The sequence below is a fragment of the Taudactylus pleione genome, unplaced genomic scaffold (assembly GCF_031769625.1).
Source record: "Taudactylus pleione unplaced genomic scaffold, aTauple2 ptg000502l, whole genome shotgun sequence".
Taxonomy (NCBI): domain Eukaryota; kingdom Metazoa; phylum Chordata; class Amphibia; order Anura; family Myobatrachidae; genus Taudactylus; species Taudactylus pleione.
Genome location: NW_028284904.1, coordinates 5188533 through 5209953, shown reverse-complemented (window position 1 = coordinate 5209953; position 21421 = coordinate 5188533). Strand labels below are relative to the sequence as shown.

The 21421-nt window shown below is 48.7% G+C and overlaps 1 protein-coding gene across 1 annotated transcript in view; it reads right to left on the bottom strand.

The window, feature by feature from the left end:
• Positions 1-12409, bottom strand: part of OGA (O-GlcNAcase) — a 49319-nt gene extending 36910 nt beyond the window's left edge. The window contains exons 1-2 of the mRNA XM_088449987.1: positions 11974-12409; positions 1149-1200 (exon numbers count right to left, since the gene is read on the bottom strand). Of these exons, the coding sequence (XP_088306113.1) occupies positions 1149-1200; positions 11974-12142 (221 nt within the window). The 5' untranslated portion in view covers positions 12143-12409. The remainder of the gene's footprint in view (positions 1-1148; positions 1201-11973) is intronic.
• Positions 12410-21421: the final 9012 nt, after the last annotated feature.

Genomic DNA, 21421 nt, shown 5'->3' with positions numbered 1-21421 from the left:
TGGCACTCAATAAGGCTGTTTTAGACCTAACTGGCTGATAATAAAGGGATGTTTCACATTTAATAAACAATTCCAAGAAACTGTAGAACAAGATCATTCAGCTGTAAACTAGTAAATGTGAAACACAGCATTCTATGGAGCTATAGTCCAAGCACCACAAGGTGCATCGTTGGGTCTGTCCAGAGAACTGAAGAGCAGAGATGACTAACTTAGACCCAAATTTATCATAGCGATATTCTTGTTACCACTCGTTACTAATCTTATCCTAATCGCTCCTGTCACTTTTCAAACACATGACAGGAGCTGATTGGTTGGAGCACAGTTTAAGATTAGTAACGAGTGATCACAAGAATATCACTGGCTGATAAAGATGGGCCTTGGTCTCAGACATGTTTGGTCAATTTAAAGCAAACAAAGGAAAGGAAAAACAAAACATGAAATGTCACTTATGCTGGCCATACACGCTGCAATTATCGGGACGATCCGCCCGATATCGGCGGATCGCCGCGATAATTGTAGCATGGGGGGGGGGGGGCGACCGAGGGTTAAATATTTAACCCTCGGTCGGGCATGCCGGATTGTCCAGCATGCCCGTCCGATGCGATATTTCCCGGGAAACTGTCGGCCGCATTGGGCAGTGTATGCCCAGCGCAGCCGACAGACATTTCCTGTGTTCCTTCCTAAGGAAGGAACAGGGAAATGTCTCCTCCCCCGGGGGCGGAGCGCAGATGTCGGGCTATACACAGATTTCTCTCACAGTGTATGCCACGGACATCTGCGGCTGGCAACCGGCCAGGTAAAATGTCTGTGGGTCTGACAGACATTTTATCTGGCAGTGTATGCCCAGCATTACAGTATAGCTCTTCCAGTCATCCCTGCTGCTTAGATGGGCCTATCTTCACACTAATCCATGGGCTGCTAAGATCCATCACATGAATTTCCCATTGATTAAATTATAAGTTAATATGAGAGGGTCTTTGACAGCCCCCAAAACAATAAATGTGCACTCGAGAAGGAGAAAGGACTTTAAGCCCATGATCGTTAGGTTGGTAACATTCTAAACGTCATTCGATCTAAACACAACACTTACAGTAGAACACTGTACAGCAGAATGATACATGACACAGTTCGCCCGAAACACTACTGACCTTCTAAAAAGTTCTTTCCTTTGCTCCATAGTCCATGGCCGTCCATAGAACCCTGGGCAGAAAGACAGATAAGATGTATGAGAACGGTGTTACATATAATGCAACTTTCCATCAGTTTGGTAAGAGTGCTGCCTCCACTGAGCCTCCAGTAATAGCACTTCTTTCACTATTGAATTCTGTGTCTGTGGTTTCCATTTTGCATCTATTTTACAAACATAACCCCTTATTTACTTATTCCCATTGATTAGCTGCACTCTGCCTTACTATGTAGGGGAGCAGACATATCGTCTGTCTATGCCACCGACGGGTCACAAACCAAATCAGTGGGTTTGATTATAGTAGCTCAAAAAAAGAAAACCCATTTACTGTTGGCTAGTAATGTCTGCCAGGTCTGCAAGAACCCTGCATGACCTTGTAGCCCCATGGAGACAATGTACTGAACCTGTTGCTGAAATGTCTGTATGTGCCATGACAGTATTATACAGTATGTAGTAATCATACCCACTAGAATTATTTCTAAAAGGTAATGTCAGGTTAATGTTCTTGTCGGCTTGATTTACTTTAAATCTCTGTAATTAGACTCTCGTACAGCATTCAGGTCTCACCAGTAAAGTGTTTGCTGTAAGTGAATGTTTTGCTCGCAGATAACCCTATAAAAGTAAATTATTGGTAATATAAGCCAACCATCTTTTTTAATCGCACAATGAGAAGTGTCAGACCATGGAGATGGAGGTAGACAAACTGCAAAACTACCATGTACAGTCATTTATTCCCAGAAATGTGTGTCTAGTATCTTTTTTTCCTTCCAAAAGGCCAGGGGGGTAGATTTACCAAAGTGCAGATTTTTAGAAGTGTAGATGTCACCTATAGCAACCAATCAGATTCTAGCTATTATCTTCTAGAAGGTGCTAGTTAAATAAGTAGAATCTGATTGGTTGCTATGGGAATCTTCTCTTCTAAAAACTTTCACTTTAGTAAATATAGCCCCAGGTGTGAATATGAAAGAGCAAATATATAAAGAAACGGTATTAAATTATTGCTTAGTTTTCCTCCATCCGTGTGTCCTTACATCCATAGTGCAGTATTCACATTATGTGGATTACACAAATAAGTAGATCATAGCAGATGATCCTTATCCCACAAATTCCTTTACCCCAAGTCTATGAGAATAAAGTGAAAAGCATTCCTCCTAGCGGTATTGTCCGCACAGAAACAAAAATGCAATATAGTACATGTAGGTTTCTATAAGCATGTTTCACCCCAAATTCCATCCTTTTATAAATTCGTTCTCAAGGTCAAAAAAAAAACCTTCTGAACTCACAATGTATTACACACATCCAGATGTACATTTCCAATAAAAAAACATTAAATGAAAATGCTTAAATAAAAGTCCCAGCATGCCTAGCAGGAAGACAGCAAGAGTGACATGCGTTACGTGATACAGGCACTACCAGAATGGCCGGCAGATTTGGATGGAAAGGACGCACAGGAACAACTCATTACGTGGATCCGGACATCATCTGTTGATTCTTGAGCAGTTGTATCTTCTTTCTGATATGTGAACCAGGGGGCTGCAAATCACCTTCTTGCTGCTTGCAGTGGGGTTCAATACGGGGAGAAGGAGGAAACTGTTTTCCGGGGCACTTAGACATTGCGCTGAGTTGAACCACCCCCAAAGTGACTAACATTTGTCTCTATGCAGATGTCACTTATAGTGAAACAAGCGTGGCCAAGAGCATAGCCAGACTCTCCAACAAGCCTAGTGCAACACCGCTTATATACATTGCTTGGCAACATTAAATTATTATATCATATTATGGCCCTGATTCAGACCCACTCGCAGCCACTGGCCGCTCGCTGGGTCTGTGGGCGTTTTTTTATTTTTTATTTTCTCCGGCCACTCGCAAAGCTGTGGGAGACCACCCACACCTTGTGTGAGCGGCCAGGAGACCATGGCGATAATCGCGACCATCGGCCTTGCAACGAGACCCTGCGGCAGGGTCTAGCTGCCGCAAGGCCGAGTGGACTCCCTGCACTAAGAGCAGGAAGTCCACTACGGACATCAGTAGTGATGTCAGTTAGACCTCCCAACAAACGTCATTCGTTCCCTAGGGAAAGCTTGCGTTTGTCCAGCCACCCCCCCTACCCGCCCACAAAACGGGGCGAGCTGTCACTCACCATCGACAGCCACCCCGTCTTGTTGCAAGTCCTGTAGCAACTGAACTTCAGTAGCTCAGCGGGGCTCGCGCACGCCGGACGCGGCGCATGCGCAGCACCGCAACATCGGCCCGCTTGCGAGCGGCTCTGAATGAGCTCCTATATCCCATGAATATACCTAGACATAGTTTGCATGAAGCTAAATATACCTACAAATATATCCATTCATTATATTTTTAGTTGAGGGAGAAATCTAGCAGGAGGGAGTATTACAGACTTGATTGTGAGCTCTATCAAGGGACCCGGCGAGAATGGGGACCTTAATATTAAAACGATCATGCTTAGTTCCACCTAAAATATCTTAGTTTTGGATGGAATTCGCCTTAAACTTTAGTATTAATGAATTTCAAAGTGTTTTACATAGAAACGAGAGGGAAAACACATGTAGGTACAGGGAATCATCAGTCAAGTAAACATATCTACTCCATAAAAGTAGCCAGCTAGAGCATCAGTTATAAATCACCAGTGCCAGTTGCAATCTTTATGTATGGCCTTGACGCCTATAGTGTATTACCATGAAGCCTGTAAGTGCTCCCTTGCAGATACCATGGAACTGTACAAAGTATAAACATGAAAGTGATTGGGTTTTTCTTGGCAGCCAATAAAGAATTAATTGCGTGCAAGTCGGCCACAATTGTACCCGCGCGGTGTGCACGGAAACAGATATGGATTTCCTTCCATTTGCTGTATTGAACTCATCTATGCGACCACCCCTGTGAATCCACTTGTGCAAATACTCATTACCAGCCCTATACATGGTGTGAAAAATAAGCGTGCATAACCTGCATCTGTCCGTACACTCTCATTCCACTTACACTACGCCAGTTCATTCACCTTCAAGCGGAGTTGGGTGGGAAAAGCAACCGACTCAATAATCGCTCCATGGATGCTTTTACAGTGCAAATAAATAAATAATTAAAAATGGCAACATCCATCCTTCAAACGGACTTGCATGCAACTCTGAATCTATCCATTTGTGAGCACTTAGCCACTGAGCCACACCTGCGGATCATCTTCAACTTGAATTTTTTCTCTAGTGGCTGCAAATAAGGGAGCTATTTTTGAGATTCTGCCAGCTACAGGTCACTTCATACTGCCGCAGAAAGGTCTGGCAGGTAATGAAGCATCTCCCAGAACACTGTCTTACAACGTGCACCGATGTAGAGAAGGATTCGGCTGTCGAGCCACACTACTATAGAGCTCTTCATTTATATCACACATAGATTGTCATTTTACTGATACTGTGTCCTTACTGTGAGAACGAGGCTCTATACATGGCAGCTTGGAGATCCAAAGTGCAAAGCGCTATTAATGAGCCTTGACACCAACAAGCTCACAGGAAAGTGAAAACCTGCAACATTCAGCAAAAATCATTATTTCCAATTACCGTTTCCACCAAATTCCATTAATCCGCCATAGTGATCTTTAGATACAGACAAAATGAAGAGTCTTGGCCGGTGATGTGTAATTAGCTTTTTTTCCCTAAACTGTTTATTAGTTTCAAAGAGCACATGTTACATTACAACATACAGGACAATATGAAAATGATTTAATATGTTTTCAGATGGCATATGTTCTGCAGCCAGTGTGGCATTTGCCTATATAACTTGTACATTTAGACTATAAAGGCACGTATCCACTACCCGATTAAACAAAGCGATTGAACGATAACAACGTTATCGTTTAATCGGGCACAAATCGGGCAGTTTAATGTCGAAAATGACCAGCAATGCGCGCTCCCGCTGGTCGTTTTTGACATCTATCCTCGACCGAACATGCTGGTCAATCTGCCGATAACGACAGATTGGGCATGCTCAGGGATGAGGGAGGGTACCTGCACTGAACTACTGATCATTCAGTGTAGGCACAGCACAGCCTGTGAAACGACTGCACGATTACAATGTGGTAATCGTTTCAGTCTGCTAGTGGATACGCACCTTAAGGGTGATATGCTATTGGTTGTCGCGGAGCTATATGCACCATGGAAACTTGTTGAACATACATAGCGGAAGCGGCCATTATATGGGCTGAATAAATACTTAGCCTATTGCTTCAGGTGGTGTTAGTGCTATAATCGGGCCTCAGTAAGGTATGCGAGAATGGATAGGCAGCATGATAATGAATATTGATTTATTAACCCAGAATGTTTGTGCAGGAGACGAACGCCCTACAAATAAGGAACCCAGATTTAAAAGCTTTTTAATTACATATTCACTTAAAGTCTCACACGTAATGGAGACGTTAACTGGTGAAATGCAAACACAATGATCAGTGTTTCAGCACAAAGACAAGAACTGGAAATACAACTACCAGATTACTCAACGTCCGCTTCATGTGTGGGTCAGTTTAGCTGCCTGTCTGTCAAAATGGAGGAAGAACATAGCACATTTCTTACCAGAATCCATTATAGGAACATGACTGAATAAGAAGATAACTGAAGTCTGAACTCTTCCTGTCCTGAAGCCCACGGGGAAAAATCTTTTGCACAATGCTGCTACTCATTGTTCCTTCACACTATTTCCAAGTCACTTTTCTCCTTAAGCCCCATACACACTACACGATGTGTGTATGCGGCGATATCATCATGGGTGGGCCCAGCATCAGCAAGTGTACACACACTTGCCGATGAGCGACGGACAACGGACTGGGGAGGGGGGCCATGCTGCATTCAGCAGTATGGCACCGCTCACGATAACCCCAGCTTGAGCTGCATGAACAGCCGCCTGGGGTTATCCTAAGCGACCAGCGGGAGCGCGCATCGCTGGTCGTTTTTCACATACACGCTAGCCGATATTAAGAACGATTACGATATCGTTCAAAAGATTAGCTGGTGTGTACGCGGCTGTACTGTGCTGCTGGAATCTATTGCTGCACAACATTGCCAATATCACAGTACTGCCAATTGCCCAGATGGATGAAGATCAATTATAGGTATCGGCTACGCTTCACAATTTAGCAATATCAGCTGCTGAGACTTCGATCTGCAAGTAGGAACATATATTTTATGCTCATTCAAGTATTCTAAATGGAATGTTTGGCAAGGTGGACGTGTACGTGCTTCCTGTGAAGATATTATTAAACCAAAAAAACATTGCTACATTCCCCATACACAGGATGGAATTATATGGCGTATTCACAAATAGAATGGGTTCCGCTCTTGTAATAATGCTTCTTCAGCTCTCCGATGCAATGGTCCCATGTAATAGCTACCGGGACTGGAGACTCAAAACAAGTCACCTGAAGGAGCATAGTAAGGAGAGTAGAAGGACAGGGCTGACATATGGTCTGGTCCTATTATGAGGGGTGTACACCAAAACAGCAAAAGAGAGGATCCCAAGAAGGGTCATCCACAATTTAAGTAAAAGGGAAAAATGTGTAAGTTTTCTACCCTCTAAAAGGCCACTAATGCAAAACAAAAGTTACAATATATTAAGAAGTGATCACATTTGCAGAGATGTTTAAAACATTTCCTACAGACCGACATGGCTTGATTAACATTTGATGCATAGCGTTTTGTCTACCTTATCAGCCACCTGGGGCTATGACCCTCAATTGGATCAATGAGCAGGAAGTCTGATGCTCATAGGGAAATATCTTCCACCGACAATCATTCAGGGACACTTTTAAGGAGTAACATGGGCCAATTTCTAAACATATTTTGATTTTTCACCAAAAACTCTTGTCTGTAGTCAGTTATTCCCTACAATAGGAGTGTATATACAGTCAGGTCCATAAATATTGGGACATTGACAGATTTTTCATATTTTGGCCTCTATTCACCGCCGCAATGGCTTTGAAATGAAACAAACAAGATGTGCTTTAACTGCAGACTTTCAGATTTAATTTGAGGGTAATTACATCCAAATCAGGTGAACAGTGTAGTAATTACAACGGTTTCTATATGTGCCTCCCACTTTTTAAGGGGCCAAAAGTAATGGGACTATCAACTCAAAAGCTATTCATTGACAGGTGTGGGCTTTTCCCTCGTTATTTCATTATCAATTAAGCAGGTAAAAAGGTCTGGAGTTGATTCTAGGTGTGACATTTGCATTTGGCATCAGTTGCTGTCGACTCTCAATATGAGATCCAAAGAGCTGTCACTATCAGTGAAGCAAGCCATCATTAGGCTGAAAAATCAAAACAAACCCATCAGAGAGATAGCAAAAACATTAGGTGTGGCCAAATCAACTGTTTGGAACATTCTTAAAAAGAAAGAACGCACCGGAGAGCTCAGCAACACCAAAAGACCCGGAAGACCACGGAAAACAACTGTGGTGGATGACAGAAGAATTATCTCATACACTCACTGGTCATCTCCAGATTGGACTATTGTAACCTCCTCCTATCTGGCCTCCCCAAATTCCATCTCTCTCCTCTCCAGTCTATCCTTAATGCTGCTGCACGGCTTATCTTCCTCTCCAAACGCTCTACATCTGCCTCCCCTCTCCTACAAGCTCTCCACTGGTTCCCCTTCCCTTTTAGAACCCGATTTAAGGTTCTCACGCTCGCTCACAAAACCCTCACCCAATCTTCTCCCATATACATCTCTGATCTCATCTCCCTTCACGCTCCTCTCCGCCCTCTTTGCTCAACTAATGCACGCCGCCTTTCATGCCAGCTGATTACTTCCTCCCACTCCCGCCTCCAAGATTTTGCCCGCACTGCTCCCCACCTCTGGAACTCTCTCCCACTCCCCATCAGACTCTCCACCTGTTTGCAATCCTTCAAAAGGGCTCTCAAGACCCACTACTTCATCAAAGCCTTCCAGCTATCATTCTAACTCCTTGCTACGTGCTCCTTCGTCCCCATCTGTGTCAACCCAGTTTGTCTTCCCCCACCTTTTTAGATTGTAAGCTCTCACGAGCAGGGCCAGCTACCCTCTTGTGCTTCTCCTTACTATAGTGTAATTTACTTCTTACTCACCACTAGGGCACCTAACACTTGGTTGCTTATGCTCTGTTGCTTATCTGGGTGATATGGTCGCTAATGTAGCAATATATATTATCCATGTCCTGTATTGAATTGTTCTGTAAGTCACTTGTATACAATTTGTTTTTGTACTTTGTAAGGCGCTGCGGAACACTTGTGGCGCCATATAAATAAATGATAATAATAATTTCCCTGGTGAAGAAAAACCCCTTCACAACAGTTGGCCAAATCAAGAACACTCTCCAGGAGGTAGGTGTATGTGTGTCAAAGTCAACAATCAAGAGAAGACTTCACAAGAGTGAATATAGAGGGTTCACCACAAGATGTAAAACATTGGTGAGCCACAAAAACAGGAAGACCAGATTAGAGTTTGCCAAACAACATCTAAAAAAGCCATTACAGTTCTGGAACAACATCCTATGGACAGATGAGACAAAGATCAACTTGTACCAGAGTGATGGGAAGAGAAGAGTATGGAGAAGGAAAGGAACTGCTCATGATCCAAAACATACCACCTCATCAGTGAAGCATGGTGGTGGTAGTGTCATGGCGTGGGCATGTATGGCTGCCAATGGAACTGCTTCCCTTGTATTTATTGATGATGTGACTGCTGACAAAAGCAGCAGAATGAATTCTGAAGTGTTTCAGGCAATATTATATGCTCATATTCAGTCAAATGCTTCAGAACTCATTGGACAGCGCTTCACAGTGCAGATGGGCAATGACCCGAAGCATACTGCAAAAGCAACCAAAGAGTTTTTTAAGGCAAAAAAGTGGAATGTTATGCAATGGCCAAGTCAATCCCCTGACCTGAATCCGATTGAGCATGCATTTCACTTAATGAAGACAAGACTGAAGGGAAAATGCCCCAAGAACAAGCAGGAACTGAAGACATTTGCAGTAGAGGCCTGGCAGAGATCACCAGGGATGAAACCCAGTGTCTGGTGATGTCTATGCGTTCCAGACTTCAGGCTGTAATTACCTGCAAAGGATTTACAACAAAGTATTAAAAAGTGAAAGTTAGATTTAGGATTGTGTAGTTTGTCCCATTACTTTTGGCCCCTTAAAAAGTGGGAGGCACATATAGAAACTGCTGTAATTCCTACACCGTTCACCTGATTTGGATGTAATTACCCTCAAATTAAATCTGAAAGTCTGCAGTTAAAGCACATCTTGTTTGTTTCATTTCAAAGCCATTGTGGTGGTGAATAGAGGCCAAAATATGAAAATTCGGTCAATGTCCCAATATTTATGCACCTGACTGTAGGTGGCTCCTCCTCACCAAGAGCTGAATATAGTCCATTTAACAAACCAGGGGTAGGCAACCCTGTGGCACTCCAGCCCTGTCAGTTTTAAAACTACCTAACAGCACAACTGTGGCAGGGCATGCTGGGAGGTGTAGTTCCACAGGTTGCCTTCCCCTGTAATAAACCTCAATGTTTACAAACGAACCATGAAGGTGTTACTGTGACATTGCACTGCACTTATTATAAACAGCAGAGCAGTACCTACCCCCTAATTAGGAGTCATATTTAGGCTCTTCATATGGTCTGGTGCACATCAGAGAGCTAAGAAAGGTATAAACCCTTTTAGTTGTCTCATGCATATTGCTCGGCGTAGGCATTCACAGTCTTAAATATATAATTTTTTTTCACTAGCAGCTTTAGTTGCTCTTTAAATATTAACCCTATGACGACAGCTGTAAGAGGTGCAGTGAGTGGATGCACCATGTATTTTCCTCCCATCTGTGCTTCCTCTCACTCCTCTGGCAAATACAGCGACCGGCAATGAATCATTTTACATTATTTGTGTGCTGCTCGCTGCTGTAACACATTCAGAACACCGGCCCCCTTTTGTATGAAGTACAATTTATACAACAGAGGTCATTTAAGTTCTCGGAGAGCTCTGCGTCTCCTCAAGCTGCGGGAGGGAGCGGTATCTGCCCAAATCAGTATAAACCCAGAGATCTGCTGGATAGATCGCTCTCGAGCAGCAGCCACTCCCATAAGAGTTAGACAAATCTGGTAGCATGTCCATACATATATACACATACATACATATATATATATATATATATATATATATATATATATATATCTCTGCAGCAGATTTCAAGGAAAGTTAATATCGTAGGTAGTAAACTGTAATCCTGAATACATTTAATCCTCAAGAGCAGGTCACTTTCCATATATCCATGGCACAGCTACTTGTTATGTGGCAGATTAATTTCCCTCTTACTGTGTATCAGTGTCAACACTAATGTAAACCTGGATAGAGCAACCTATGGAATATGCACAGAAAAAAAACTCCTCACTGATATAACTGTTGTTTCAGCGCTCCCTCATTATATCACCACTATCCCATAGCCCGGGTAGATTCACTGTACAAAAGAGAACATGCATTCAATGACATGATATCCCCCTGACATATATCAGATTTAAATGACATACATGCAGGTTAGTTGCAGTAAGTGAGTTGCTATAAAGAGGGTGACAGGGAAATGTAATACAGTCGTATTTACTTATATGGCACTTATTATGTCTACTCTAACAGATATACATACACAATAGTGTCATTAAAGGGGCGATGCTATAGAGAGGGTGAGTGGCATAAATGACTTTTATGGCCTGTATTACATCACTACTAAAACAGATATAGCTAATTATCTGGCCCATATTACATGCCTGCTATAAAATTATACAAGCAGATTAGTGTCAGAACAGGGGGTGGTAGCATGGAGAGAGGCACACATTACTTATATGGCCCATTAAAGTGTCAGAAAAGAGGGTGATACTATGGAAAGGGGCACAAATTACTTATATGACCCATGAAAGTGTCAGAAAAGGGGGTGACACTATGGAGAGGGTGAGGGGCGGTATAACACTGCACTACTCACCTGGGCCTTATTAAATACTTACTATAATAGATATAAGGGTTAGGATACTTACCTATACCCCTGTCTGGATTCTGAGCATTGCGATGCCGATGTCGGTATTTTGTCAGCCGGTATCCCAACACTATGCTACAGAGAGGGCAATGGGCCGTAAGCAATGCAGTAAATATGTGTATGACCCATATTACCTGCCATAGAAACAAGCAGATGATACTTAGCCCGTACCACATGCCTGCTATAACACATATTAATGCAGGTTAGTGGCAGTGCAGGGGGATGCACAGAGAGGGTGAGGGGCACACGTTAGTTACCTGGCACTGCATGCCTGCTATAACACATATTAATGCAGGTTAGTGGCAGTAAAGGGGTTGACTATTACACAAGTGTACGTAACTTGTGGCGCTGCAACTGCTGTGGAACTACAAATACCAGCATGACCTGCCATAGTCTTGCTGTAAAGGATGCTGGCACGTGTAGTTCCACAGCAGCTGGAGGTTGCTTACCCCTGGGTGCAGAGCAGGCTAGTGTCTGAATGTGGGATGCTATGGAGTGGGTGAGTTGAGGGGGCTCTCATCACTCATGGGGCCCGGCTGTAGTGACGTAAATGTCAATCTCCCTGGCGTGACGTCACGACCTACTTTTCCTATCCTTCCCAGGAGCCTGTGCGGCAGCCTCAGCACTGCGTATGTGCATGTAACAGTGTTTAGTGCAGAGCCATGTCACCGGGCCCCTGTGGCCCTCATACTGGGACTCCCCGGAGACTGACACACACGCAGGGGCACCTACCCTCCACCACGCCGCACAGGAACCTCCGGGAGATTGCGGTCTCCGTCTCAGTGTCCGTGTCCTCCCCGGCAGGGACGTTGGCCGCCAGCTCAGGGACCAGGGGGTTGGGGCCGGCCTCGGTGTCGGGCTCCGGGGTGACGGCCGCCGCTTGCCCGTCCTTCTGCACCATCCTGTCAGCCTCCTGCCCACAGCTCAGTGCGCAGGCGCAGGAACCGGATGGAACCAGTCGCCTCGGCGAGGAGGAGAACAACAAGGCGGCGGGCTGAGGGGGGTCGGAGAGCGCGGCTGGTGGGCACCGGAGAAAGGGGGATGGCTGGCGTCTCCCGGCTGTGTGGTGACCGGCGGCGGCGGAGCTCCGGGCGGCAGACACAGCGGCGTCGGCTTCTTCCCTCTGGAGTCTGTTTACCTCGCACTGCGCCTGCGCCCGGCCCTGCGGCGTGACGTCAGGGGGCGTGGACTGCCGAGCGCCGCGGCGACTGGCAGGCTGCAGCACCACGTGAGGGGGCGGAGACTCCATGTTAACCCCGCAGCTGCCGGCTGGAGCTTTGTAGAGATGTCATCTGCTGCGGTCCACACACAGTGACAGTGGCCCCATAGCAACGACACATGGGGGGGTTCTCCCATTTATACCGGCTCACAGCAGGACTGGGAGCTGCTGGGAGACACATACACAGGAGGGACCTGTCTGCTGTCACTGGGGGTCACAAAGTGCTGGGAGACATACACAAGAGGGGCCTGTCTGCTGTCAGTGGGGGTAATATAAAGTGCTGGGAGACGCATACACAGGAGGGGTCTGTCTGCTGTCAGTGGGGGTAATATAAAGTGCTGGGAGACGCATACACAGGAGGGGCCTGTCTGCTGTCCCTGGGGGTAATATAAAGTGCTGGGAGACACATACACAGAGGAGGGGCCTGTCTGCTGACCCTGGGGGTAATATAAAGTGCTGGGAGACACATACACGGGAAGGGCCTGTCTGCTGTCCCTGGAGGGTAATATAAAGTGCTGAGAGACACATACACAGGAGGGGCCTGTCTGCTGTCAGTGGGGGGTAATATAAAGTGCTGGGAGACATACACAGGAGGGGCCAGTCTGCTGTCCCTGGGGGGTAACATCAAGTGCTGGGAGACAAATACACAGGAGGGGCCTGTCTGCTGTCACTGGTGGTAATATAAAGTGCTGGGAGACACATACACAGGAGGGGCCTGTCTGCTGTCCCTGGGGGGGTAATATAAAGTGCTGGGAGACAAGTACACAGGAGGGGCCGGTCTGCTGTCACTGGGGGGTAATATAAAGTGCTGGGAGACGCATACACAGGAGGGGCCTGTCTGCTGTCAGTGGGGGGTAATATAAAGTGCTGAGAGACACATACACAGGAGGGGCCTGTCTGCTGTCAGTGGGGGGTAATATAAAGTGCTGGGAGACATACACAGGAGGACAGGAGGGGCCTGTCTGCTGTCCCTGGGGGGTAACATCAAGTGCTGGGAGACACATACACAGGAGAGGCCTGTCTGCTTTCACTGGTGGGGTAATATAAAGTGCTGGAAGACACATACACAGGAGGGGCCTGTCTGCTGTCCCTGGGGGTAATATAAAGTGCTGGGAGACACCTACACAGGAGGGGCATGTCTGCTGTCCCTGGAGGGTAATATAAAGTGCTGGGAGACAAACACAGGAGGGGCCTGTCTGCTCTCAGTGGGGGGTAATATAAAGAGCTGGGAGACATACACAAGAGGGGCCTGTCTGCTGTCCCTGGGGGGTAACATCAAGTGCTGGGAGACACATACACAGGAGGGGCCTGTCTGCTGTCAGTGGGGGGTAATAGAAAGTGCTGGGAGACACATACACAGGAGGGGCCTGTCTGCTGTCACTGGGGGTAATATAAAGTGCTGGGAGACACATACACAGGAGGGGCCTGTCTGCTGTCACTGGGGGTAATATAAAGTGCTGGGAGACACATACACAGGAGGGGCCTGTCTGCTGTCAGTGGGGGGTAATATAAAGTGCTGGGAGACATACACAGGAGGGGCCTGTCTGCTGTCCCTGGGGGGTAACATCAAGTGCTGGGAGACACACTGTCTACTGTCACTGGGAGTAATATAAAGTGCTGGGAGACACATACACAGGAGGGGCCTGTCTGCTGTCCCTGGGGGATAACATCAAGTGCTGGGAGACACATACACAGGAGGGGCCTGTCTGTTGTCACCTGGGGTAATATAAAGTGCTGGGAGACACATACACAGTATGGGCCTGTCTGCTGTCCCTGGGGGGGTAATATAAAGTGCTGGGAGACACATACACAGGAGGGGCCTGTCTGCTGTCACTGGGGGTAATATAAAGTTCTGGGAGACATACACAGGATGGACCTTTCTGCTGTCCCTGGTGGGTAATATAAAGTGCTGGGAGACACATACACAGGAGGGGCCTGTCTGCTGTCACTGGAGGTAATATAAAGTGCTGTGAGACACATACACAGGAGGGGCCTGTCTGCTGTCACTGGGGGGTAATATAAAGTGCTGGGAGACACATACACAGGAGGGGCCTGTCTGCTGTCACTGGGGGGTAATATAAAGTGCTGGGAGACACATACACAGCTGGGGCCTGTCTGCTGTCCCTGGGGATAATATAAAGTGCTGGGAGACACATACACAGGAGGGGCCTGTCTGCTGTCCCTGGGGGGTAATATAAAGTGCTGGAGACACATACACAGGAGGGGCCTGTCTGCTGTCCCTGGGGGTAATATAAAGTGCTGGGAGACACATACACAGGAGGGGCCTGTCTGCTGTCACTGGGGTGGTAATATAAAGTGCTGGGAGACACATACACAGGAGTGGCCTGTCTGCTGTCACTGGGGGGGTAATATAAAGTGCTGGGAGACACATACATAGGAGGGGCCTGTCTGCTGTCACTGGGGGGTAACAAAGTGCTGGGAGACACATACACAGGAGGGGCCTGTCTGCTGTCCCTGGGGGTAATATAAAGTGCTGGGAGACACATACACAGGAGGGGCCTGTCTGCTGTCCCTGCGGTGTAACAAAGTACTGGGAGACATATACACAGGATGGACCTGTCTGCTGTCCCTGGGGGGTAATATAAAGTGCTGGGAGACACATACACAGGAGGCGCCTGTCTGCTGTCACTGGGGGGAGGGGTAATATAAAGTGCTGGGAGACACGTACACAGGAGGGGCCTGTCTGCTGTCACTGGGGGTAATATAAAGTGCTGGGAGACATACACAGGATGGACCTTTCTGCTGTCCCTGGGGGGTAATATAAAGTGCTGGGAGACAGATACACAGAAGGGGCCTGTCTGCTGTCACTGGGGGTCACAAAGTGCTGTGAGACATACACAGGATGGACCTGTGTGCTGTCCCTGGGGGGTAACATAAAGTGCTGGGAGACACATACACAGGAGGGGCCTGTCTGCTGTCAGTGGGGGGTAATATAAAGTGCTGGGAGACACATACACAGGATGGACCTGTCCGCTGTCCCTGGGGTGTCACAAAGTGCTGGGAGACATACACAGGATGGACCTGTCTTCTGTCCCTGGGGGGTAATATAAAGTGCTGGAAGACATACACAGGAGGGGCCTGTCTGCTGTCCCTGGGGGGTAATATAAAGTGCTGGGAGATATAAACACAGGAGGGGCCGGTCTGCTGCCCCTAGGGGGTAATATAAAGTGCTGGGAGACACATACACAGGAGGGGCCTGTCTGCTGTCACTGGGGGTCACAAAGTGCTGGGAGACATACACAGGATAGACCTGTCTGCTGTCCCTGGGGGGGGGGGGTAATATAAAGTGCTGGCAGACACATACACAGGAGGTGCCTGTCTGCTGTCTCTGGGGGTAATATAAAGTGCTGGGAGACACATACACGGAGGAGGAGCCTGTGTGCTGTCCCTTGGGGTAATATAAAGTGCTGGGAGACACATACACAAGAGGGGCCTGTCTGCTGTCCCTGGGGGGGTAATATAAAGTGCTGAGAGACACATACACAGGAGGGGCCTGTCTGCTGTCAGTGGGGGGTAATATAAAGTGCTGGGAGACATACACAGGAGGGGCCAGTCTGCTGTCCCTGGGGGGTAACATCAAGTGCTGGGAGACACATACACAGGAGGGGCCTGTCTGCTGTCACTGGTGGTAATATAAAGTGCTGGGAGACACATACACAGGAGGGGCCAGTCTGCTGTCCCTGGGGGGTAACATCAAGTGCTGGGAGACAAATACACAGGAGGGGCCTGTCTGCTGTCACTGGGGGTAATATAAAGTGCTGGGAGACACATACACAGGAGGGGCCTGTCTGCTGTCAGTGGGGGGTAATATAAAGTGCTGAGAGACACATACACAGGAGGGGCCTGTCTGCTGTCAGTGGGGGGTAATATAAAGTGCTGAGAGACACATACACAGGAGGGGCCTGTCTGCTGTCAGTGGGGGGTAATATAAAGTGCTGGGAGACATACACAGGAGGACAGGAGGGGCCTGTCTGCTGTCCCTGGGGGGTAACATCAAGTGCTGGGAGACACATACACAGGAGAGGCCTGTCTGCTTTCACTGGTGGGGTAATATAAAGTGCTGGAAGACACATACACAGGAGGGGCCTGTCTGCTGTCCCTGGGGGTAATATAAAGTGCTGGGAGACACCTACACAGGAGGGGCCTGTCTGCTGTCCCTGGAGGGTAATATAAAGTGCTGGGAGACAAACACAGGAGGGGCTTGTCTGCTCTCAGTGGGGGGTAATATAAAGAGCTGGGAGACATACACAAGAGGGGCCTGTCTGCTGTCCCTGGGGGGTAACATCAAGTGCTGTTAGACACATACACAGGAGGGGCCTGTCTGCTGTCAGTGGGGGGTAATATAAAGTGCTGGGAGACACATACACAGGAGGGGCCTGTCTGCTGTCCCTGGGGGGGTAATATAAAGTGCTGGGAGACACGTACACAGGAAGGGCCTGTCTGCTGTCACTGGGGGTAATATAAAGTGCTGGGAGACACATACACAGGAGGGGCCTGTCTGCTGTCACTGGGGGTAATATAAAGTGCTGGGAGACACATACACAGGAGGGCCCTGTCTGCTGTCAGTGGGGGGTAATATAAAGTGCTGGGAGACATACACAGGAGGGGCCTGTCTGCTGTCCCTGGGGGGTAACATCAAGTGCTGGGAGACACTTACACAGGAGGGGCCTGTCTACTGTCACTGGGAGTAATATAAAGTGCTGGGAGACACATACACAGGAGGGGCCTGTCTGCTGTCCCTGGGGGATAACATCAAGTGCTGGGAGACACATACACAGGAGGGGCCTGTCTGTTGTCACTTGGGGTAATATAAAGTGCTGGGAGACACATACACAGTATGGGCCTGTCTGCTGTCCCTGGGGGGGTAATATAAAGTGCTGGGAGACATACACAGGAGGGGCCTGTCTGCTGTCACTGGGGGTAATATAAAGTTCTGGGAGACATACACAGGATGGACCTTTCTGCTGTCCCTGGTGGGTAATATAAAGTGCTGGGAGACACATACACAGGAGGGGCCTGTCTGCTGTCACTGGAGGTAATATAAAGTGCTGTGAGACACATACACAGGAGGGGCCTGTCTGCTGTCACTGGGGGTAATATAAAGTGCTGGGAGACACATACACAGGAGGGGCCTGTCTGCTGTCACTGGGGGGTAATATAAAGTGCTGGGAGACACATACACAGGTGGGGCCTGTCTGCTGTCCCTGGGGATAATATAAAGTGCTGGGAGACACATACACAGGAGGGGCCTGTCTGCTGTCCCTGGGGGGTAATATAAAGTGCTGGAGACACATACACAGGAGGGGCCTGTCTGCTGTCCCTGGGGGTAATATAAAGTGCTGGGAGACACATACACAGGAGGGGCCTGTCTGCTGTCACTGGGGTGGTAATATAAAGTGCTGGGAGACACATACACAGGAGGGGCCTGTCTGCTGTCACTGGGGGGTAATATAAAGTGCTGGGAGACACATACACAGGAGGGGCCTGTCTGCTGTCACTGGGGGGTAACAAAGTGCTGGGAGACACATACACAGGAGGGGCCTGTCTGCTGTCCCTGGGGGTAATATAAAGTGCTGGGAGACACATACACAGGAGGGGCCTGTCTGCTGTCCCTGGGGGGTAACAAAGTACTGGGAGACATATACACAGGATGGACCTGTCTGCTGTCCCTGGGGGGTAATATAAAGTGCTGGGAGACACATACACAGGAGGCGCCTGTCTGCTGTCACTGGGGGGAGGGGTAATATAAAGTGCTGAGAGACACGTACACAGGAGGGGCCTGTCTGCTGTCACTGGGCGTAATATAAAGTGCTGGGAGACATACACAGGATGGACCTTTCTGCTGTCCCTGGGTGGTAATATAAAGTGCTGGGAGACACATACACAGAAGGGGCCTGTCTGCTGTCACTGGGGGTCACAAAGTGCTGTGAGACATACACAGGATGGACCTGTGTGCTGTCCCTGGGGGATAACATAAAGTGCTGGGAGACACATACACAGGAGGGGCCTGTCTGCTGTCAGTGGGGGGTAATATAAAGTGCTGGGAGACACATTCACAGGATGGACCTGTCCGCTGTCCCTGGGGTGTCACAAAGTGCTGGGAGACATACACAGGATGGACCTGTCTTCTGTCCCTGGGGGGTAATATAAAGTGCTGGAAGACATACACAGGAGGGGCCTGTCTGCTGTCCCTGGGGGGTAATATAAAGTGCTGGGAGACATAAACACAGGAGGGGCCGGTCTGCTGCCCCTAGGGGGTAATATAAAGTGCTGGGAGACACATACACAGGAGGGGCCTGTCTGCTGTCACTGGGGGTCACAAAGTGCTGGGAGACATACACAGGATAGACCTGTCTGCTGTCCCTGGGGGGGGGGGTAATATAAAGTGCAGGCAGACACATACACAGGAGGTGCCTGTCTGCTGTCTCTGGGGGTAATATAAAGTGCTGGGAGACACATACACAGAGGAGGAGCCTGTGTGCTGTCCCTTGGGGTAATATAAAGTGCTGGGAGACACATACACAAGAGGGGCCTGTCTGCTGTCCCTGGGGGGGTAATATAAAGTGCTGAGAGACACATACACAGGAGGGGCCTGTCTGCTGTCAGTGGGGGGTAATATAAAGTGCTGGGAGACATACACAGGAGGGGCCAGTCTGCTGTCCCTGGGGGGTAACATCAAGTGCTGGGAGACACATACACAGGAGGGGCCTGTCTGCTGTCACTGGTGGTAATATAAAGTGCTGGGAGACACATACACAGGAGGGTCCTGTCTGCTGTCCCTGGGGGGGGTAATATAAAGTGCTGGGAGACGCATACACAGGAGGGGCCTGTCTGCTGTCCCTGGGGGGGTAACATAAAGTGCTGAGAGACACATACACAGGAGGGGCCTGTCTATTGTCAGTGGGGGGTAATATAAAGTGCTGGGAGACATACACAGGAGGGGCCTGTCTGCTGTCCCTGGGGGGTAACATCAAGTGCTGGGAGACACATACACAGGAGAGGCCTGCCTGCTTTCACTGGGGGGTAATATAAAGTGCTGGAAGACACATACACAGGAGGGGCCTGTCTGCTGCCCCTAGGGGGTAATATAAAGTGCTGGGAGACACATACACAGAAGGGGCCTGTCTGCTGTCACTGGGGGTCACAAAGTGCTGTGAGACATACACAGGATGGACCTGTGTGCTGTCCCTGGGGGGTAACATAAAGTGCTGGGAGACACAAACACAGGAGGGGCCTGTCTGCTGTCAGTGGGGGGTAATATAAAGTGCTGGGAGACACATTCACAGGATGGACCTGTCCGCTGTCCCTGGGGTGTCACAAAGTGCTGGGAGACATACACAGGATGGACCTGTCTTCTGTCCCTGGGGGGTAATATAAAGTGCTGGAAGACATACACAGGAGGGGCCTGTCTGCTGTCCCTGGGGGGTAATATAAAGTGCTGGGAGACATAAACACAGGAGGGGCCTGTCTGCTGCCCCTAGGGGGTAATATAAAGTGCTGGGAGACACATACACAGGAGGGGCCTGTCTGCTGTCACTGGGGGTCACAAAGTGCTGGGAGACATACACAGGATAGACCTGTCTGCTGTCCCTGGGGGGGGGGGTAATATAAAGTGCTGGCAGACACATACACAGGAGGTGCCTGTCTGCTGTCTCTGGGGGTAATATAAAGTGCTGGGAGACACATACACAGAGGAGGAGCCTGTGTGCTGTCCCTTGGGGTAATATAAAGTGCTGGGAGACACATACACAAGAGGGGCCTGTCTGCTGTCCCTGGGGGGGTAATATAAAGTGCTGAGAGACACATACACAGGAGGGGCCTGTCTGCTGTCAGTGGGGGGTAATATAAAGTGCTGGGAGACATACACAGGAGGGGCCAGTCTGCTGTCCCTGGGGGGTAACATCAAGTGCTGGGAGACACATACACAGGAGGGGCCTGTCTGCTGTCACTGGTGGTAATATAAAGTGCTGGGAGACACATACACAGGAGGGTCCTGTCTGCTGTCCCTGGGGGGGATAATATAAAGTGCTGGGAGACGCATACACAGGAGCGGCCTGTCTGCTGTCCCTGGGGGGGTAACATAAAATGCTGAGAGACACATACACAGGAGGGGCCTGTCTATTGTCAGTGGGGGGTAATATAAAGTGCTGGGAGACATACACAGGAGGGGCCTGTCTGCTGTCCCTGGGGGGTAACATCAAGTGCTGGGAGACACATACACAGGAGAGGCCTGCCTGCTTTCACTGGGGGGTAATATAAAGTGCTGGAAGACACATAAACAGTAGGGGCCTGTCTGCTGCCCCTAGGGGGTAATATAAAGTGCTGGGAGACACATACACAGGAGGGGCCTGTCTGCTGTCACTGGGGGTCACAAAGTGCTGGGAGACATACACAGGATAGACCTGTCTGCTGTCCCTGGGGGGGGGGGTAATATAAAGTGCTGGCAGACACATACACAGGAGGTGCCTGTCTGCTGTCTCTGGGGGTAATATAAAGTGCTGGGAGACACATACACAGAGGAGGAGCCTGTGTGCTGTCCCTGGGGGTAATATAAAGTGCTGGGAGACACATACACAGGAGGGTCCTGTCTGCTGTCCCTGGGGGGGTAATATAAAGTGCTGAGAGACACATACACAGGAGGGGCCTGTCTGCTGTCAGTGGGGGGTAATATAAAGTGCTGGGAGACATACACAGGAGGGGCCAGTCTGCTGTCCCTGGGGGGTAACATCAAGTGCTGGGAGACACATACACAGGAGGGGCCTGTCTGCTGTCACTGGTGGTAATATAAAGTGCTGGGAGACACATACACAGGAGGGTCCTGTCTGCTGTCCCTGGGGGGGGGTAATATAAAGTGCTGGGAGACGCATACACAGGAGGGGCCTGTCTGCTGTCCCTGGGGGGGTAATATAAAGTGCTGAGAGACACATACACAGGAGGGGC